Below are 21,849 nucleotides of genomic sequence, written 5' to 3' on the forward strand. Positions count from 1 at the left end.
ATCTGGTAAGTTGATGTCCTGGACAAGAACAAGGACTAGCGATTGTGAGACTTCTCCCAGATGCTTATAGAATATGTCATCTGCCTCTTCATCCTGGTTGGGTGGTCTATAACAGACTCACACCTGGATATCTGCCCTGTTGGTCTTCCCTTGGATTCCTCCCCATGAACCCTCAATTGTATTGTCAACACCATTAAGCTCCAGGCAATAAAGACACTCCCTAACATACAGGGCTACCCCACCACCTCTCCTCCCTTGCCTGTTGCTTCTGAAGAGTTTATAGTCATCCATTGCAGCTTTCCAGTTGTGTGAATCATCCCACCATGTTTCCATGATGGCAGCTATGTCATAATTTTCCTGCTGCACCATGGCTTTCAGCTCTTCCTGTTGTCCATGCTGTGTGTGTTGGTGTAGATGCACTTCATTTGGGTTATTGATCCTGCTGCCTTTTTGGGGGGAAAAAGCTCCAATTCCTGTGTGACCATTCTCAGGCACTTATGGGATTTCTAACAAATCAATAACCCTTGTGTCTTTATTGCCTCATGGATCTCCATCTGATGCCATTTAGACTTTGCCTTTTTTTCTTTTATATGTTCTCTGTATTCTTCACACATATTTGCAGCTCTGTAGTCTATTGTATTAATGACTAGATTTCCCAGTAATTTTCCATGGCCTCTCCTTAAGCAGAAAGAAAACAAATTCCAGAGCTCCAAGCCCTGGGAGGTACAAGGCTCCGTGCTATCTTGGTTCTTCCTAGGAACCAAGTCAGAGAACACTTTTTCAAGATACATTCTCATGGACAAAGTACTAGTGCTGATGGGGGGGCTCCAGAGAAGGGGCTTGACTTGGGGCGGAATTGCATCACCACTTGTCCTCCTAATTGGTGCTTTTTATCAATTATGCTAATTTCCTAAAACCTATAAAAATGTACTCACCCCTGGGGGGGGTGGGCTTTTGTGGACATCTTTCCATAACATCCTCTGGAGGCCTTCAAATAAAGATCCCCTTTTATATTACCACCTTACTAAAATTATCGAGTTTCATTTCCAGGTTGGGAAAAAGGCAACACATCCCCTACCTCCACAGAGATGGCAGACCTAAGGACCTCACTCGTACAATTTCCTTCAAACACTGGTGTGCTGCCCAAAAACTTCTCTCTAGCAAGCATGGATTTTCCCCCTTCCCCCTTCAAATCTAGTTTAAAGCTCTCTCAATGAGCCCTGCTGACTCCTGAGCTAAGAGCCTTTTCTCTTTTTGAGACAGGTGGACCCTGGTCTGTTGCCAGCAGGCCTGGTTTGTGTAAACTGACCCATGATCACAACAAAACAAAATTCTGGTGATATCAGGCCAGGTATTGATCTGCTGGCTCTTCCTGTTTCTTCCCTCATCATTCCCTGCAAATGTAAGGAGAGAGAACACTTCTTGTGTTCCTGATCCCTTAACCAGTCACCCCAAGACCCTGAGGTTTCTCTTGATTGCCCTCAGACTTCTTGTTGCAACTTAATCACTGTCTACCTGAAAAATCAATAATCTGAGTGTCGTACTAGCATAGAAAGCTTTCTCTTCACATCTTTTACCTGGATCCCAGGGAGGCAGCAGACTTCTTAAAGAAGTGGGTCTGGTCTGCATGTGAAGCCTTCTGTTCTCTTCAGAAGGGAGTCTCCTATGACAATGACCTGTCTTTTTTTCTTTATAGAAGCAGTTTTGACACAGGGCATAGGCTGACTTAATCTCAGCAACACTTCCATGCTAGATGAACCACTGTCCTCATTATCGTTCAGCTCCACTTGCAGAGCCTCATACCTATTATGCCAGGGCACCTGGGGAGGTGGGGTAGTCACAGATGAGATGTGCCTGCTGCATTGGGTAGGAACTTGTCACCATTACCCCCCTATCCTTTAGGTCACCATGTTAAGCCAAGCAGAAAGAAGATAGGGGACCTTCCCTGTCATGTGCCTTGTCTGACTGGTGGGCCTGTCCCAGGAAAGGTAGGGTTTGGTTCCAGTAGTCTCTCTTGCACTCCCTGATACTCCTCAACCTACCACCTCCTCCCAGAGTTCTGTCACTAAGCAGAGGAATTCCTCTACTTGGGCACACCTCCCACAGGTGTGCTCACTACTGCTGTCCAATACTGGTATAAGAGCAGGGCACACCCTGCAGCCTGACACCTGGGTGGCAGCATGTTCCCACTGGAGTTCTGTCTAGGCAGCTGTTTCAGTCATAGTGTGTGCAGAGCTTAAAGAGGTTGGCTGTGGCTGTCTGCCAGGTGGATAGCATTGCTCCCTGATCGAGCTGGCAAGGCCTCCCACACAACCTGCTGCACCACTACCTGGTTTAAGTGCTACAGGGGATGGCCACCATTACTCCTGGCCCTGCCCATGCCTTGTCAGTCACTCTCATGAAAGCTGCTAACTCCTGATGGGTCTTGGTGCTCTCCTGGGGTTTCCCCAGATCAGGACACCATCACCAACCACTTCTCATAGATCCCCACCTGCACCAGAGCTTCTTGCCTTGGCTTTCTTAAAAAATATAAAAGCAAACCTATTCATACAGTGACGTAACATTATCACACATTAGGCCTCAAAAACTGTTATGGATTATTTTAGTCAAACACTGCAAGTTTTAAGGCAATTAATTGTGCTGATAAAATGTGATTACTTCTGAGGGGTCTAGAGTTGCAACTTAGGGGTATTATGAGTTAGGATTCCCCTGCCCCTACAAAAAAAAAAAGATTTTCAACAGAAATAGGAAGTCATCTACTATCTCAATATGTCTGAAAGTTGAGAGAGATACTGGATGCTGACAGGTTTTTTCCCCAAGGCTTCCCCTTTCATATTTCCAGACACTACAAGTATCTCAGAGCACTGGTCAACAGCCATAAGAGATCCACAGCATTTGAAGTGTGAAGGTTTTTTTTATCCAGTTGAAGTGTATTAGAAAGCAACTTAAAATGTACATAAACATTTTTTTCAGAATTTCTGCATGTCAAAGATTATAACTGCTACCAAATTGGCTGCTTATTGATCTGGAACATACACAGCAGAGAGATACAAGAGCTATTACTCTTCACAGTGAGAATGCTGCTAGGAACTACACCGTAAAACAAAGTTTGTGTAATTTTCCCTGTTTCTACTAATTTTAATCAATTAAATGAAAAATCTTTACAATTATGAATAGAAAAAATGGGTAGCCTGCATCATTTTCAGCACACATAGACTTCACACTAGGGAAAGAATGCTGAGATGTGATGCACATTATGAAATAAGGACAATAACCCATCCCTCATAACTGGGGGATATCTTCTGTTAATGGGCCAACTGTTAAAACCAGGTGTGGCTGTGTTCTTTATCTCTTCCACAACCTATCCTCCCTCCAAAAAGATATCTTCTGTTAATAAACCATTAAGTCTCACTGCATGACTGATAAAATGACATCATCCCATTGTGAGATGCTCCACCCAGGGAGAAGAGCCAAGCATTTCTACCTGTATATGTTTGGACACTTGAAACACCACAAGCAGCTTTTCTCCACTGGATCCCAGAGGAGAGACTGTATCCATCTACACCACCACTAAACCTTCAGAAAAAAACTATGCCTTTCTATAAGATCAGTGCTTCAACAAAACCACATCTGTCACTCCAGGAAGACTGCAGCCACCATTTAATTGGACTGCTACCAACACCCTGACCAACAGGGTGTCAGGTTGTATTCTGACTCTGTCAGTGGGTTGTTTGTTAGTTTTCTATTTTGTGCTACTGCATTTTTATTTTAATTTCCTTAGTAAAGAACTGTTATTCCTATTCCCATATCTTTACCTAAAAGCACCTTAATGTCAAGATTACAATATTTTAAAGGAGGGAGTGTGGTTTACATTTTTATTTATTTCAAGAGAGGTTTCTGCCTTCCTTAGAAAACGCCTGTCTTTTTCAAACCAAAACAGATGAGAAGAGAAAAAATTGGGGAAAAAGAGAAAATATGGTACAACCTAGAAGCAGCATAGGCACACTGAAAATCGGTATTTTCCAGGATTTGTTGAGGAACAGTATACGGGTATTGGCTGGGGTAGAGTTAATTTTCTTCCCAGTGGCTGTTATGGGGCTGTGCTTTGGATTTGTGCTGAACACAGGGTTGATAATATAGAGATGTTTTTGTTATTGCTGAGCTTACACAGAGTCAAGGCTTTTTCTGCTACTTGTACAGCCACGCTGGGGAGGAGGCTGGGGGTGCGTGGGAGGTCGGGAAGAGACACAGCTGGGACAGGTGACTCCAACTGACACAAGGGATATTCCAGACCATGAGACATCATGCTCAGTGTATAAGATGAGGGAAGGAGAAAGGGGAGGACGTTTGGAGTGATGGCATTTGTCTTTACAAGTCACCATTACATGTGATAGAGCCCTGATTTCCTGGAGGTGGCTGAACACCTGCATGCCCATGGGAAGGGGTAAATGAATTCCTTACTTTGCTTTGCTTTGCTTGACTGTGTGGCTTTTGCTTTCCCTATTAAACTGTCTTTATCTCAACCCATGAATTTTTACACTTTTACCCTTCTGATTGTCTCCCCAGTCCCACTGGTGGGAGAGGGAGTGAACGGCTGCACAGGGCTTGGTTGCTGCCTGGGGTTAAACCACAACAGTCACATCAAAATTCCACTTAAATATTCAAGCACATTAAATCAAAAATATTATTACATGAAGGATCAACAACCTCTAAAGATTCAATGACATTTATAGATAGACTTAAGCCTCTCAAAACCTAGTTTGTGATATAATGTCTATTACCAGCAACTAAGTGTAACACAACACTGTAACCAATTATATTATTAGGATTATGTTTTTTTAAAAAAGCTTTTCATTTAAGGTCATTTAAAATCTCTATTGGCATTAAGACATCTTATAGGCTAACAGAGAGAAAGCTATGTCAAAGCACTTACCAAACTGACTAAGGACTGAGGCCTGGGTAATGGGCAGTTTTTGATCCCAGGATGATGTGGTGGTGGTAGTAGAACTATTATTGTTTTGTTGAGAGGTAAACTGACCCAAACCTGGAGATTTCAATTGGTCCAAGATTAGGGATCCAGTAGAGTTTTTCAATTTCAGAGACCCATGTTCTCCAAAGCCAGAACAAAGAACTGCAGACTATCAAGAGACAAAAGAGTGGAGTTAAATATTTAATAAATAATCTGAATATAACCATAGAGTCAATGCCTACAGCTGCTATTTGGCAGCAACCAAAATCTCTTCAGTCCTAGATTACTAATAAATCACAGAATTGTTAGGGTTGGAAGGGACCTCTGGAGATCATCCAGTCCAACTCCCTGACAAGGCAGGGTCACCCAGAGCAGGTGACACAGAAGCACATCCATGTAGGTTTTGAACATCTCCAGAGAGAGAGACTCTACACCCTCCCTGGGCAGCTGTTGTAGTGCTTTTCCACCCTTAGTGTAAAGAAGTTTTTCCTCATGTTGAGGCATCACTTCTTGTGTTTTAGTTTATGACCAATAAAAAAAATCAGCAGTTGGAGCATATGACCAGACCCTCTCTGGTTATCACTGATATAACTTCATTGCTGACTATGACAATACTGATTTACTTTAATCCATGCATCTTAAAATAGCATGCATTTACTAATAGTTGCATTTATTTTCTGAAAATCAGTTTAAATGCCCAATTTCAAGTCCTCACAATTAACTCAGAAACAATCAGGTTTCCACAAAAAGTAGTCAGATATGTGTTTGCAAATAACACATCAAAGTCTTCTGGCATAGAACTCTTCACTATAAACAAGTGATTTCATCCTAAATCAGCATGCAGTAAATGCATCCGCTCTCTACTCAAAAATTAATACAAGTACTTCATGTGAACTGAGAAACAACTACTTAGCAAAACCAGAAAAAAAGGAAACTATTTTGTGTGTGTGAATGGAAGGAATGAAATTAAGAATTCCTTCAACATTTTCAACCTGAATTTTATAAATACCAAACTATCTCATTAAATGGCCAGTACTGGAAAAGTTACTTAACCTGAAATATTTACTCATTAGGAATATTTAGAAAGCATAAGATATTTTTACCAGACTTGGAGGAGAATAAGAGTTTACAGCACTGGAGCTGCCAGTTCCTGTTGCCACCTGGGTGTTGTGCTGAGAATTTGTGAAGACTAGGGCTTGGCCAAAGGTCTGTTGCTGGGGAGCCTCAAATGAGTTGCCTTCTGTCTCTTGTGTAAGGGTCATAGGCTTTTCGGGCTTTTGAAGCAGTGTTACCAAATCAATGCTGTAAGACAAAGCAAAGTTTGGCTGGAATAAACGTGATGATTAGACTGCTGAAACTGAAGAAAGCACTAATACTAAAGCTGCCATATCAGCAACAGAATTATTAATGATTAACAGTCTTTTCAAATATTACTTGCCTGCTATACAAGAGGTAGAATAGATGTTTTTTGCCAGAAAATAAAATTCTGCTAGCTGAAACTTACCACTACAGCTAGAATATAAATTGTCTTTGCTCTCATTTAAAACATTATCAAATGTATACCATCATGTATCACATACATAATCTATATGATTAATATAACCAAGTAACTGGAGACAAGTCATAAAAGATACATTGTGTTTAAGCTGATCCCGCCTGCCAACTCTTTATATATATTGATAATCCACATTCTCTGTATATCACAAAGAGCAAGGGATCAGTTCTACCTCTGTATGGGGTAGATATACAGACAGTAAAGAATGAAGTCACATGCAGCAATTGCATGAGTATGTGATGGTATGGAAGTCACAAGACCAGTGGAAATAAAAGCTATGTTTCTCAGATAGTAGGCGCATATCCAAAATTACCATACATAACTGAGCAGCATGAGAAATGTGAATTTTCTTACATTTAACATGGCCTACCAACACCTACACATATTTAACAGAGATATATCCAAGGAAAAGCATTCAGACAATAAAATAAATCTACTAAAAAAAAATTCTGACTTAAGTTTATCTTAAATATACCACAGGCTTGGGCTGAAGAGCTGCTTCCAGCACTTAGATTAGCATAGATTTTTTAATGTCCAAGCCTTTCTTATGGCAAGTAAAAAACCAAACAAACAACCAAAACAAACCCCACAAACCACAAAACAATACACCAGAATTTGAGCTGATGAACTAAAATATTTTCTAACATAAATTGAGAGACATCCACTGGAAGAATATTTGCATTAAAACAATGAACATGTGAGCATATCACAGAATAGTCAGGGTTAAAGGGACCTGTGGAGATCATCTAGTCCAACCCTCCTGCCATATCACCTTTAAGAAGGAAAGGAATGGAATATAAACTGTAAGCCAACTGACACCATGCCTCCTCCAGGTCACATCCATGTTATAATGAAAATTTTGCTGCAGTCTGAAGTATAGCAGTACAGCTGTATCAGGATGTTTGGGACCACTAGGCAATCTAATTTTCAGATCTCATGCTATCCAACTACAGAAGTCTTCATCATACAACCTTAACTTGCTCCCGGAGGCTAATGCAGGCAGCTGATTCCACATAATTGGACAGGCATTTGGTGAAGACAAAGACAAGCAAAGGCAGCAACTGCCATATTTTCCTTTCTCTGTCTGAAATCTATATCATCAGTTAAGGCAAGTAATTGTGATGGCAAGAAGGTGATTTTCCTGGTAAGCAACACAAGCTTTTCTGTCAACATATTTGTCAAAGCACTACATTCTGAACACTTTCTACATCTACAGGGGTAGGGTTTTCATTTTCTGGACAGCAAAGCCAGAGCTTCCTTTTCAGCAACAGCAGCACAGTTTTCTTATCAGCTACTTTTGTTCCTGCCAGTAAGCGGTCTTTGTGCAGAAGTCAGTATTATGTTCATGGATTTGCTAAGTTTGGCTCCACTTCTGTAGTCAATAATAGTTATCACATGAACCCACAAAAGCAAGACTTTCACAATTTTGAAACTAGCTTGACCAATCTCTGACCAAGGCTGCCCTGTGTTTTAGTCAACATTTTATATGTGAAAGCTAGCATTGCTTCAACAAGCAGAGTTTTTAAGGTATAGGGAAACTATGGAAGAAGATCTTACCTGTGCTTAGGAGTCACATGATTCTCAGCTGGAACAGAGGAAGCAGTGAAGACTTTTGTTTCAGAAAGCTGAAAATAGTGTATAGGAGGAAGAGTTATTTTAATCATACACATGCTCACACTTCAGTACTGTGACATCTTCAGAAATTCCATCTTGGTCATGTACTTTTAAGATAAAAGTAAAGTTAAACTACCATTATAGCCAGTTATGCTTCAGCTCTGCTTAAAAAGACAAAAACATGTAGTCGAACTTCAGCAAAGTCTTCTCCACAGAATCAAGTACCAATTTAATTAAAGTGTTAGGAAATTTGATTTACTGAACATTGAATGGTATACTAATGTAACTACATCAGTTTGGGAAATAGTTTAACTATACCAGTAGAAAGTAATTAATGTGACAGCTGGTATATCATCAGTGTGCAGACATAATTTAGGACTCCATAGAGCAGCTCTGATAAATCTCGTTGCAGAAATCTAATACATTGCACTGTTCCCACTCATTTCATGTAACTCTGTTTTACATTTCAGCTCACATCATCAGTGGGGGCAGGTTTGCACTCAGGTATGTACAGTGTACAAGCATTCATGGTTCCTTCTTGGCACTTCTACTAGGGGTGGCAAAACCATCTTAAACAGATTGCTCTGCAAGCATGAGTTTGAAAACAATAAAGGGAGAACTGTGTAATTGCTTATACTAGTATAACAAGTCAAACCATCCACAGCAGAAAACTGTACTGCTTCCTTCCACCATGCTGTTACAATAAAGATAGATATTTGCACAGGTAGCTGGGGAGGGGGAGCTGGTTGGTTGGCATTTGGCGGGGGAAAGGGGTGATTTTGGTTTGTAGGGGGGATGATTGTTTCTTGTTTGGTATTTTTTAAAATAGCTTGTTTTTTTTTTTAGAAAAATAGTAGTTAAACAACTACAACTTCCTATGGCTAATTAATTTCTACTGACAGGAATACTTGCAAACCAGAATAAGTATTAAGCCACTACAGGTTTGGTTTAACAAGGCAGAGATATGACTGTATAATGGTTATATTTTAAATTAAATTTGCACAAAATCACCCTTAACTACTTTGGTGTAGCTCTGTATTTAGACTAAAGAATAACTGACCTATTCAAACATGCACAAAATCCCTTTAGAATGTAGCATTTGAATGTAGCTTGTAGAGAAACATTTTAACAGAGTAAAAGCATGACATTTTAGTAAAAGCCTGTCTGCACAAGCCAGCCTTTAATCCAGGCGACAATATTAAAGGCAGTGTCCTTGAAACTCTCCTGGAGCAGCGAGAATAAAGAAAAACAATAGCCTTGTGTACTGGGGAAAGAATGTAAAACAATATGTATTAACCAATAGTAGCTTGTTAAGCCCCGCGAACCCTGTCGGACCCTATAAAAGTGTGCTAAAGATAGAAATAAACGACGTTCACCATACTTCTGTGAAGACTCGGCTGAATAGTCTGAATGGTTTTTCAATAGTAGCTCTTCCAGAAAATTATGCACTTTTAATTGCTAGCAGCCCAATTTAAAGGACATCACAGACATGAGGCAATATAATCTGCCATCCCACAGGCAGCTCTATTGAAAGCATGTATGTCCCTGTATATGGTTATCTGGGATTCTTCTATGAAACATTTGATTTAAGCAGGATGCAGAAGGTCTGATGGGAGCAAATCACTTACTACTCAGAGACAAAGTTCAAATGTTTAATGTGCTCTCTGCTAGCACTACACTGGGTCATGAAAAAATTAGCACCACCGCAATTCCTCCCTTCATTTCCTTTCCTTCCTGCTAATACAACATATTTTAATACCATCTATCTGGAACACAACTCTGTCCTAAGCATAATGCTGCCAGCCTGCAACTCTATGTACTGACCTCAACAAAGAAGATTCAGCTTAAGCATATTTTCAATTTAAAAAGCTGTTTCTCTATTGCTCAGCTCTTTCCCCACCATATGTGTTATCTTAGAACAACGTGTACTGTACTTTCTGTGGTGTTATGAGACTCCTGTATTATATGGCACAAGGAGGTCAGCTAATGGCACAAGCAGCAGCTTATAAGGTTTGCAATCTCTTGGTTAAATAGTAAATTCTTTGTAATGTCAAAAGTTTCTTATGCTCACAATACCCAGGATATGACAAACCATGGCCAAAACACTGATGAATCCTGAAAACTAAGCAAACTGAGGAGCCTGAAGATGTTCGTGACAATGCAAAAGCATACTTGATGTGAGAGAGGAAATGTTCTCTTCAAGTGAACCAGCATGCAAAATAGACATCTCCAGCTACCAGCTTGGCTACATTGAAGTTTACACTACACCCTGCAGCAAACTCACTGCCACAAGCTCCAAACACCTAATTCAAAAGTCTGCTGGGATTACAGCATTTGTCCAAACACATACTTAGTGCAGCAGCTGCTGAAAAGCTTTATTACACAAATGTATTTAGTATTTCTTAGAAGTAATATCAGCTCCTAACAAAGTTATTTATGCTCACTGTACACTATACTCACTAATCTTTCACTGAGGCTCTGGCATTTTCCCAGAACTGAATGAACAGTTGTGAACCATTTGCAAGTAGCAGCCTCACAAGGGTATTTCCTCTATCTGCAGTGAAATGTCTGTGGTTTTCAGTTCCTGTTTCTATGATAAAAATTATTCTCTAATCACCAAACATATAATATATTTAACAACTAAGCTACCAGGTCCTATGGACAGTGGATAAGAGGACCACAAGAAAATATACTCTGGCATACTCATAAAAACTCAACAGCAAGAAATCAGAAATAACAAAACCTTAGTGTTTTGATATGATGTACTGAAGTTAAATTAAAACAAGTTCTTGTGCTGCTTCCTGGTAGAAGAAACACTCACACTAATTTTTTTTTAAAGTGTTGCCATTGTTTCAAATAAAAATGAAAGCTACCAATATTATACAGAAAATGTTTGCCTTCATCCACTTTCCAGCAATTTGTATGTATTCTATTTCTTCTCTTCTCATAGTTTCTGTAGTTAAACTTAATTTTATTTAGCCAGAAGAATATAATCACAATTTTAAGAGGAAAACCCAGAGCAATCTACAGTACCTCAATATTTGTCTGGTCCTTCATTGTCCATACAACCTAAAATTTTCAGTGCAAGGAGTTTCCTCTATTTAATAGCACACTGACAACATACTATAGTTGCTCAATACTCACTACTAAAGATAATTACCAGTCCTGTCTAGTAATAAAGTCACAGGAATCAAATTGTTCTCAGGTCAAACAACATGAAATTTCACTCATCTGCACCTAACTTGTACTTCACTAGGGAACACCACATTTAAACAAAAATATTCTTAAAAAAAACACCTGGCCTTTACCTGCAGAAAGCAAATACATCAGCTTCCTTTTTTGTTTCAATCATTAGTCATGCTGCTAGAATTGTTTATAATACATTTAAATGCATAGCTCCATTTTCCAGCCACAAGTTCACATTATGCCTTTTTCTGCTAGACTAAAACATTAACCCATTATATGCTAATAAAGTGTCATGGGGTGACTTTGTGATGCTTGTATCCCCAGTCGCCTTGTTTGTTACATATTAAGTTCTGCAACTTTAAGACTGGCTCTGAGAGCGAAGGGGGGGAAAGAAGAACCTGAAGTTTGTGTTGAGAAAGAGCACTCATTCCCCTGCATCCTGCTCCTGGACTGTGTTGTCTGCAGCACGGACAGACAGCGGGACAGAGCTCTCCTTTGCTGTTAGTTTTTTAGCTAGCTGAGGCAGGGAAGTTCCCTGGACTGTCTTTTTCCTTTTTCCTTGGATCTATTCAAACCTGCTCTGGACTGAAAACCCAGAAAAACACCAGGAGCTCATGCCTGTGGTCCAGTGAAGCCTGGGCCTCAGCACTTTCCAGTGCTGGAAGGACTGATAAGAACCTGAGCGAGCCAAGCTACACCCCATGACAAGGACTTTTCTGGAAGCGCCATCTCTTTGAACAGCAAGAGGTTTCATTGTTTAATATTATTCAATTTCTGTTAAATAAACAGGTTTTTTTCCACTTTTCTCTAAGGAAATGTTTTCCTGAACCAGTTGGGGGAGGAGCTGCTTGAATTTGCTTTCTGGAAGGACCCCATTCAGAAGTTTTCTCCCAAATTTTCCCTAAACCAGGATATAAAGTAACCTTTTCACATTCAGAAAACTAAAAATCTCACTCTCAAACACCAATGCTATCAGTAAATGCTTTCAGCTATTTTCCACATTTTTTGTTTTGTAAAAGCAATGAATAGCTGGATGCAGTATTTCAGAATCAAGTTCAGAAGAGTCCACATACTGAAATATAAGTCAATAATGACTAAGAGACAAGGAAGAGTGCCTACAGACAAAAAGATTGCAATAGGGTTTTTTTGCCGCAGCAACAGCTCTTTAGGAGATCATGCTGAGCTGTTATTTTTTCATCATCCTCTACAATGCTGAAAATTTTTCAGTTGCTGCTTTCCAGACACCAGCCCTTTGTTCTGGAGGTGTAACTTTATTTCTATAAAACAAATGGGCACTTAGCTATATTAAAGTATTTTTCATTTTAGAACAGGTCAAGTCTAGCAGAGCTTCATATATCTGTGACTGGCTTACTTTTAATGGCCATTCCAATATTTTTTTTTTATTTCTCACAAATTTTATTCTGTAGTGATCTTATTACTTCCAAATCATTGATAAAGACACTAGATGGCATCTGGCCTGGGACTGGATTACTTTATAGCCCTGCTAGAAATGCCCTCCTTCAAAAGATTTCTTGGCTAAAATTTTCATGGCAGATTTCAATCCACTTAATATGTTTCATGATATAATGTAATTATATTTAGAACAAAAGATGTAGATCAAATCTCATGCAAGGACATATTCTATCTTTGCAGTTAATTTGAAATTTACTTAAAGGCCAATATCAGGTTTATTTGAAGTGGACCTATTTTCATACAATTACACTGAATGGCACTCATTCTTACACTTCCTTTTTTTTTTTTTTTTTTTTTTTTTAATCAAATGAATCTATTTTACTTTATTTTTTCCCCAGGAATGTTTTGGGCTAATTTTTCTGCAGCTCACTATTTCATTCACTCTTTGTGAACATCAGCACATGAGTAACTTTCTCCTAGGTTACAGGGATTTTTCCATCACACCAAAATTAATAAAAATTAACAACAGGCTAGAGATGTAATTTACTGTTCCTTCAAGATTCATGCACAAATTACTTGGGTTTAATAGTTAATTACCTAACCAGCATTGCTCAACACCCCTCTTGTATTACAAATGCTGCACTGTACCAGCAAACAGGGGTAAGACCAAGGACATAAATTTTCAGTATCCTTAGCCCTTAGTTTACTTCTAGCATATACTGCAGAAATAGACAGGTTTAAAGAAGCTGCCAGCTTCTGCTGACAGTAACTGCTACAGAAAACCTATGAATTTTAGAACTTCTTTTAATTTTCTTGAAAGGCATGTCCCTCTTATTAGGTAAGGATGGAGCTTTCATATCTGTTATATGAAACATCCACACATTTCTGGGGATAACACTGACATGCCACCCTAGAGGAGGAGGCAAAAGGGATGACTTCTGAGACAATCTTTTAATCTTGTGAAAATGAAATAATGGATGTTCATATAAAAGACTTCTTAAAAGTTAAGTTTTCCTTTCCATGTTTCTTGCTATCTAGTTTGTTTTCTGAATTACTTAAGCTTTAACACAATAGCTGAAAACTTAAAATCATAAATGTGAATTTCATGCATGATGATCACAAATGCCAAATATATTGCAGACATGAAGACATCTCCTATTTGTTAAAGAACGAGAACCCAAATGCTTGTAAATACTTTACACAACACATCATGATGCAACAACAGGAATGAAGCAATTATGTGCCAACTTCAACATATTACTGTTGTTATATTTTATATATTAGTAAAGGCCTGTATGCACAAACCAGTCTTTGAAACAAGTTGTGATATTAAAGGCTAAAGTCCTTGAAACCTTCCTGCAGAAGAGAGAGTAAAGCAAAACAATATCCTTGTGTACAGGAGAAAAAATGTAAACCTATGTGCATTAGCCAATAGTAACTTGCTTGGCCCGTGGACCCTGTAAAACCCTATATAAGTGTGCTAAAGACAGAAATAAACGGCGTTCACTTTTACTTCTGTGAAGAGTGGTGAAAAAGCTGGCGGTCACTCAATATCTGGCGCCTGAACAGGGACCCCCTGCGGGCAGGGGGGCTTTGGAGCCAGTGGAGTGGATCTGGGGGTGGGAAGCCGCGGACGCGGATTGGTACCGGATAGGCAGCCTGAGCGCGGTGAGACGCGGTGCGGTTAGACATGGAAATTCAGGTTGCTAGGGGAGACCGAGGTGCCGAGGAGTAAGTGAGGGGTCGCGCCCCTCCCCTCACCATCTGCCGCCAGCATGGAAGTGGAATTTGCAGCGGCGAAAAAACTGCTTCTGAGTATTCTCGTTAAACGAGGCGAAGCAGCCCGGGAAAAGGACCTGGATATGCTCATTATATGGGCAAAAAATCATGGGCATTTAGCAGTGCCCCCACTGCTCTTTGCAGTGAAGGAACGGATGGATATAAGGGATCTGATCTGGGAAACGGCAATCATGGAAAAGAGCAAGGACACTGTGTCTCTCGGTCAAACTCGGCAGACTGTAATTAATACCTTAAAAAACAGAAAAGCGAGATATGCTGAGGCTGTGAGCCCTGTAATTCTACCTGCATCACAGCAGCAGACGCCTTTACCTCCCACTGCTGAGCAAGCACTCCTATCTATGCTGCCCATGGAAAGAGGGAGGGAGAGTCAGAGAGAAGAAAATAATGAGAAAGAAATTCCACAGCAAACGCTGAAACAACAAACAGAATCTGTTCAGCAACGGCAGAATGTGATACGTCCTGAACTATTTGCTTCACTTTTGGAGTCACTCTTAACACTACAATCTTATCTAAGTTCCAACTTTACTACCCTGGAAGAAAACAAGCCCAATTTAGATTGGTTTCTACCCGAACCAGGGGGACATGGGGGAGCACTGGGGTGTGTGCAGAGAGCGGAGGCACCCCCAGAGCAGAGGCAGTGCAGAAAAAGTTCCAAGGCCACTCTGAACAATTACAGAAACAGCTGAGCAGAAACAGGTGGCTCAGACAGCTTCAAAGAGAGACAAAATAGCCAAAAAATCGCAAACTATATGGTATCTAGTTTGAAATTCATCACTGTAATTAAAAGTTGATAAGTTGCAATGGTCACCGCTGTTACCACCTGGCCCTAAGAGACTTTTTGTGTAACATCGCCTGCTTTTGTAAAAATCATGCCCTTTTTTCCTCCATCGACAAACAACAAGAGAGATTGAGAAAGATTGAGAGAAAGAACTGCATTTGTTAAAGTTAACTTTGTGAGGTTTTTTTTCTTTCTCTCTGTTTTTCCTATCTGCGAGAGTATGTGTGGGATGTGAAGAAAGATAACAGCAGCAGAGAGCAGCAGCAGAGCGGGCAGTCCACCCCCCCGCTCCCTCTCTAAAAAAAAGCACCGAGATAGTACCCAGTTTGTTAAAAAGTCATGATTCATTGGTTTTTTAAAACATTTTTATATACCCTTTTAAGGTTATTTTTGTGTTTTAAGTAATTATGAGTTTATGCAGTTGCAGTTTTTAGAGATTTACTAGAGAAATTATTGTGATTCCTTGAAAGTTTAAAAAGGCCCCTTTTCAAAAAAAGATGTTTAAGGTGAATATTAACAGAAGTTACCTTGCAATAATTAGCCTTAAAACCTAAGGTTAAAATCTGGTATGATTTACAGCTTCTAAGAAAACCTTCCAATTAATGTTATCTACAGAAGAGATTTGTGGTTTAAAACATAATTAGTTAACAGAACTTTACTGTACATGACAAAGTTAAGTTAAAGTATATATTACCCATTTGCTTGTTTTTTCCACAATTTTAATAAGGTAATTTCAATGCAAGTCCTTTTGTTATATAAAACACATTTAACTGCATATATACCAATTTGGATTTTGGATTTTAGTTTCAAAAATTAGACTTAATGTTTCTGAAAAGTGCTACAAAAGCTGAATGGCAACTTGCCAAATCCTGTGTTGTTGTGGTTTTTCTCTAGAAAAACTGCACTTTAAAATCCTAACCAACTTAAACATATACTAGGCAAATTCCTGTTATGAATAAGTATTTTTAGTAACATTTGCAGTTATTGTGAGTTATTCTCAAAGCTAGATGACATAGAATTGTGATGTATTTGTTACATTTTTATAATCTTTATAGCAAATCTATGTTATTGTTATATTGTGTTTAAAAGGTATATGTCAAACTTTTAGTTACTTTTTGTAGTAACAGAATAAGATTAAGTTATGTTTTTATTTAATATAGATTAAGTGTTAATAGAATTAAGAATAGTCAAGTTTTATTATGTTTAGGCTTGAATGTTTTTAAGTTAAGTTTTATAACTTAGATATTCTTTTTAGGTTAAGTTTTCTTATTTCCTTTTTGTCATAAATAATTATTGTTAGGTTTAAATATTGTTTAATTTAAATTGTTTTATGTTTTGTTGGAGACACTTGTCTAAACTGCAAAGTATAGTTATTTTCCTAGAGAGATGAAGATAGCTACAACTGAAATAGCTGTGACAGAACGCTGGTGAACACCTGTTTGTGGATAGAAGTGAATGCAGTCTGTGACACCCTTGACTTCACTGGGAGTTCTATTGGTTGTTGCAATCTCTGCAGTTTTGTTTGTTATAGCTTTCTTAATTTTCAGTGTTTCCAGAATTTTAAGAAGATGTATCATTGTTGAAGATCAGCTGCCATAGGAGAGGCTTCAGATTAAACCAACTGCTGCATGGTTTAATTGGTCTGGTACCTAAGGCTCCTGATCATTTGCTTTGTACAAATGCATTTTAACAGTTTGCTGTGCTGTAAGCATCTCATAGCTGCTACTATTGAGAACCTTGTTTTAGAAATATGTTAAGAGGCATCTTTCCAGTTTAAAGCCCAGGCCCTGGCCAAGCCTTGACTTTACCTGGATGGAATGTTTGCCAACAGATCCAGATGTTTTCTGTACCAAATCACTATTTGAGTCACTTTTTGACTCAGCAATTTGACCCTATTAATATGACAGCTGGATCAATTTTGAAGTGGGCTTGGAGAATCATTTCCGGAGCTGGTTATCCAATCCTTCACTGATTTTTTTTGTTTCTGTTTGTTTGCAAACTATGGGATGCTGGTGCAGTGTTTTAGTAATTAATAGTAGTTTTATATCACATATGTTATTAATAATGTTTATAATTTGATTGATTTTTAACTGCTATAAGTTCTTATTCACTGCGTATATGGTTTTGTGTTAATGTTGATGTGTATAACAGAAGTACATCTCATTTTTATTTTTTTATTAAAAAACATGGGAAATTGATGCCCTAAAAGCATTTGATTAGTGCAATTCATTAACTTCAAGGGGAGAAATGTCTGTGTTTTGTTGACAGGTTCAAAAAGGTCACCTCTTCATCTGACCAGACTGTCTGCCTCTGAACACATGAGATCCAGTGAATAGATAAGTCACCACACAGCCTTAGTACTCCAGACACAGATCAGAAGTGGAGCTGTCAGGACACAGTTGTGTCTGAACACTACACAGACAGTTGCCAACAGAAATTTTATGTTGTTATTATGATGTTGTGTCTCTACCAATTTTTCAGTTATTCTCTGTTTTAAGATTTAGAAGGATGTGAAGAACAACTTGAACATCAAAGCCCTCAGTCACCAATCAGCTGCCAGCTGACATCACAGGAGCAGTGAACGTTCCAAGACTGAATCGTATTCAATCATAGTCTGTTTGTGAAGGAAATTCTGTAGAAGATCTAAGAAAAATGTACAGACTCCATCTAATTGTATATAAAGCAAATTGTAGTTGTGTGTTTACCCTTTCTTAAGCATGAATTGCTTTCATGCTTAGACTACATATATTCCAGAGCACGTGTGTTAAAAGTAGTTAGATAATAGTTTAAGATAAAGAGTTTAGCCTATGTAGTAATTGTTATATTAGTATAAAGTACAAGCATCCCCCCTTCAAGAGCTAGTGTAAACATCTTTGAAAGTTCATTTAACGTTAAAGTTTTAGCTGTGATTCTGCAAGCATGGTGTCATTTACATGGAACAAACTGCTTATGGTAATAGTGTTGTCTATAGTCCCGACCAACTGTCTGCTAAATAACATCCAAAAGCGACAGAACATATGGGTCACTCTGGCACATTGAACTGGCCAAAGGTCAATGTGTTTGAGCCTAGCCACACCTGGAGGTCCTTTTCGTACCTGTCTTGTAGGAGTCCCTGAATGGGATCCTCAAGCATTTAAGGGTTTAGTTAGTAATGAGACTCGACTGAATCGATTGGCAATGTTGCAAGAGTGCAATCGCACTGTTGGCTTCACATCTAGACAACTTGAAGCCTGTTGGCAAGCAAAAATTACCAAAGTTCTCAATGTTGCCATACAGCCCCCAGAAGAATCAGATTTGTTAAGTTCCACCAATACCTCAGGTGGATGAATAATGTTTGAGCCCCTGACAAAAGCCATTCTAACAAAGTAATCCAGCACTGGGCTGCAGTCAACCCTATAGCTGATCTCGTTACTACCATTGAAAGTAAAGCTTTTTACTAACAGCGCAATCTCACAGGACAATTACCAAAGCAATTACCTAGTTCCATATTCCTAATCTGTGGAGATAGAGCATGGAATGGAATTCCTGCTAATCCACATGGAGGACCCTGTTATCTTGGGAAACTAACTTTGTTCCATCTAAGCTTACACCAATTGCTGAATGTAGCTAGCAAAATAAAAAACATCAAACAGTCAAAGCGAAGCCTGAATGAATTAAGGCTTAGCAACTCTAAAAAAGCTCGCTTGTTAGACTAAGAAAGAATTGAACTTAATATCTACAATGTTAAGTGAACTTTCAGCCGATGTGAGTAGTGTACGTCATGCAGTATTACAAAATTGAGCTGCAATTGATTTCTTGATCTTAGCACAAGGACATGGTTGTGAGGAGTTTGAAGGCAAGTGCTGTCTGAATCTTACTGATCATTCAGCTTCCATCCATAAGCAACTACAACAGCTACAGGATGGGTTACATGCCCTGAAAGAAGGTAGTGACCCCACTGGAAGTTGGTTCGCCAGCTGGGGCATCACTGGATGGTTGAGGTCTCTTGTGCTAGAAGGGGGACGGACTTTACTTATAATGCTAACTGGGCTGAAAGTCTAAGTTGTATGTTATCTTGTCTTCATAAGAGTATAGAATGAGTCACATCCAAAGCCTGGTTTGTGCAAAAAGAGAAAGGGGGAATTGTTGCTATATTTTATATATTAGTAAAGGCCTGTATGCACAAACCAGCCTTTGAAATAAGTTGTGATATTAAAGGCTAAAGCCCTTGAAACCTTCCTGCAGGAGAGAGAATAAAACAAAACAATATTCTTGTGTACAGGAGAAAAAATGTAAACCTATGTGCATTAGCCAATAGTAACTTGCCCCTGTAAAACCCTATATAAGTGTGCTAAAGATAGAAATAAATAGCGTTCACATTTACTTCTGTGAAGAGTGGTGAAAAAGCTGGTGGTCTCTCAATGTATTACTAGCTCCTTTTTTAAGATTATGAACATGAAGTGGAGTAATGGGAACAATCATGAAGATTTAAGACAAAAAACATCAAACTAGGAGTTGAAAGTTGATAGTAAACTTCAGCACTTAATTACATAAAAGTCTCATGATAATATGGCTTTAAATCCTTACGTAATAGGGGGAAGTATGCGGTTAACACCTACCAGCATTGAGCAGTGGAGAATTATAATTCATAAATAAATAATTTGGGATAAAACTTAAAATTTTATTATCTATATATTGTCCACCAAGAAAAAATCAATATTTCTTGATTCAATTTTATTCTAATAAACAGCTTATATATTTTAAACAGGAACTGTAGCAAAAAACCACAATACGAAATATCACTGCATGCATACAAAGTATTATTTTAAACATTTAATTTTTGAAGAGAACACAGAACCTCTGAAGAAGGTAAATAATCAATGGGTCTACATAACAAGGCACACTTACATCTTCATTCCAATCTTCTGCAGTCCATTCTTCTACTGAGTTTTTCCATGCTCCTATTGGAATTAGAGGAAAGAAAGAAAACAATTACGAGCTAAAAGCACAATGTCATATTTCAACCATTCTGCTTTATAAGCAGTCCTGTTTTCATTATTTGTAGAACACAAAGTAAGGAGATAGTGGTTGGAAACATGGTGTCCTGGGGTGACTGTCATGTTAAATTGTATCCCCATTAGTCTGCCTAGCCCAGAAATAAGTTTTGTATCATTAAAACTTCATCTGAGAGTAAAAGTGAGTAAAGAAGAAGCACCGAGTCTGTTATCAGAGACTGTACTTGCTCCCCCCATATTCCAGGATGGGGTTTTGACTACCGCACAGACAAACAATGGGGGATGAGATCGCCTTGGCTTTCCAGCTAACTGAAGCAGAGAGGTCTTCCTGAACTGTTTTTCTTTCCCTTTTCTTGGAACAGTTCGAACCTGCTCTGGACTGGGGACTCAAAAAAGCACCGGGAGCTTGCACCTGTAGACTACTGGGGGCCTAGCCTGGGCAACGGCATTTTCCAGTGCCAGAGAGATTGATAACAAAGCCAACACCCACAGGAGGGAGACCCTCTCAATTTGTCATATCTTCAGAGAGGCGAGAGGTTTTGTAATTTGGTATTGTTCATTTTGTGCTGGGTAGTGCTTTGCCTGTTAAATAAACAGGTTTTTTCCACCTCTCTCGGAAAAATCTCTTCCCGAACCAGTTGGGGGGGGAGGGGGGCAGGGGCCACGTGGGTTTGCTTCGTAGAAGAGGCCCCACTGGAGGTTTTCTCCCAAATTTGCCCTAAACCAGGACAAATACATTAAATTGACACCCAATGTGGGGCATGAGATAGTGGAAAAACCCTGTACTGACTGTATTTAGGTGGCAATTACTCTGTATTGAGATAAGATAAGCAGTCGGTAGCCATGCTGTTTGAATTAATAATGTCTTTTGGGATGGAGGACTTCATGTGTTTCTGGTCGCTAGGCTTTTTTAAGGTTTTAATGCCTTTATGATCCCTCGGTTTATTTTCTTATCCAGAAATAGCTCCGTTATTGTCCCTAACACATAGTTTTTACAGTAGAGGGGCACGGATTAGAATAGCTATTGGGCTGGACCTAGTGATAATGATTAGTAGGAAGTTTATTAAGGTGCTGGAGTCTGTTCCAAGTATGAATGGTTCATGCTTATTGTTATGCACCCAGTTTGTTAGAGGAGGAGCAGGGGATGAGGCTTTCCAGCCTTTCCTTTCCTTCTTCTCCTCTGAATCTGTCACATCACTATTGGAGAAGGTTCAGTTCCCCCTGAATGTTAAAGAGACCATCTTTCTGGCATTTAATCTGGTAAGTTTCCTCTATACAGTCTGCAACTTCTCTAGAATGAGGGCTGAGATTTCTAGAGGGACTGATGAGACCCCTGACCCAGGCGTGGAAAATCCCGAGTGGTGTGGAGAATGGGAGGATATGGGCCAAAATCTGAAGGAATTTTCTGACCCTATAGTTTGAGACTTTCCACATGAAAAAATTCAGAACCCAGCTGAGGTGGGGAAATACCTGAAAGAGAAGTGTCATGATGACTCCAAAGACAAAAAAGATCATTGCAGTAAGCTGGCATATGCTTATC

General features: G+C 39.1%; 1 protein-coding gene across 16 annotated transcripts in view; it reads right to left on the reverse strand.

Annotated features, from left to right (window-relative positions):
* The window catches only part of LOC148183468 (ubiquitin-associated protein 2-like), a 227,991-nt gene that overhangs the window by 84,456 nt on the left and 121,686 nt on the right, over nucleotides 1–21,849 (reverse strand). For all 16 annotated transcript variants that reach the window (XM_088061420.1, XM_088061421.1, XM_088061419.1 and 13 more), the window contains 4 exons: nucleotides 20,203–20,255; nucleotides 8,082–8,149; nucleotides 6,073–6,271; nucleotides 4,934–5,138 (listed from right to left, as the gene is read on the reverse strand). In XM_088061420.1, coding sequence (XP_087917546.1) covers nucleotides 4,934–5,138; nucleotides 6,073–6,271; nucleotides 8,082–8,149; nucleotides 20,203–20,255 — 525 coding nt within the window. The remainder of the gene's footprint in view (nucleotides 1–4,933; nucleotides 5,139–6,072; nucleotides 6,272–8,081; nucleotides 8,150–20,202; nucleotides 20,256–21,849) is intronic.

The sequence above is a fragment of the Pseudopodoces humilis genome, chromosome 12 (assembly GCF_049639895.1).
Source record: "Pseudopodoces humilis isolate 2021_Gansu_Grassland_sample_001 chromosome 12, ASM4963989v1, whole genome shotgun sequence".
Taxonomy (NCBI): Eukaryota; Metazoa; Chordata; class Aves; order Passeriformes; family Paridae; genus Pseudopodoces; species Pseudopodoces humilis.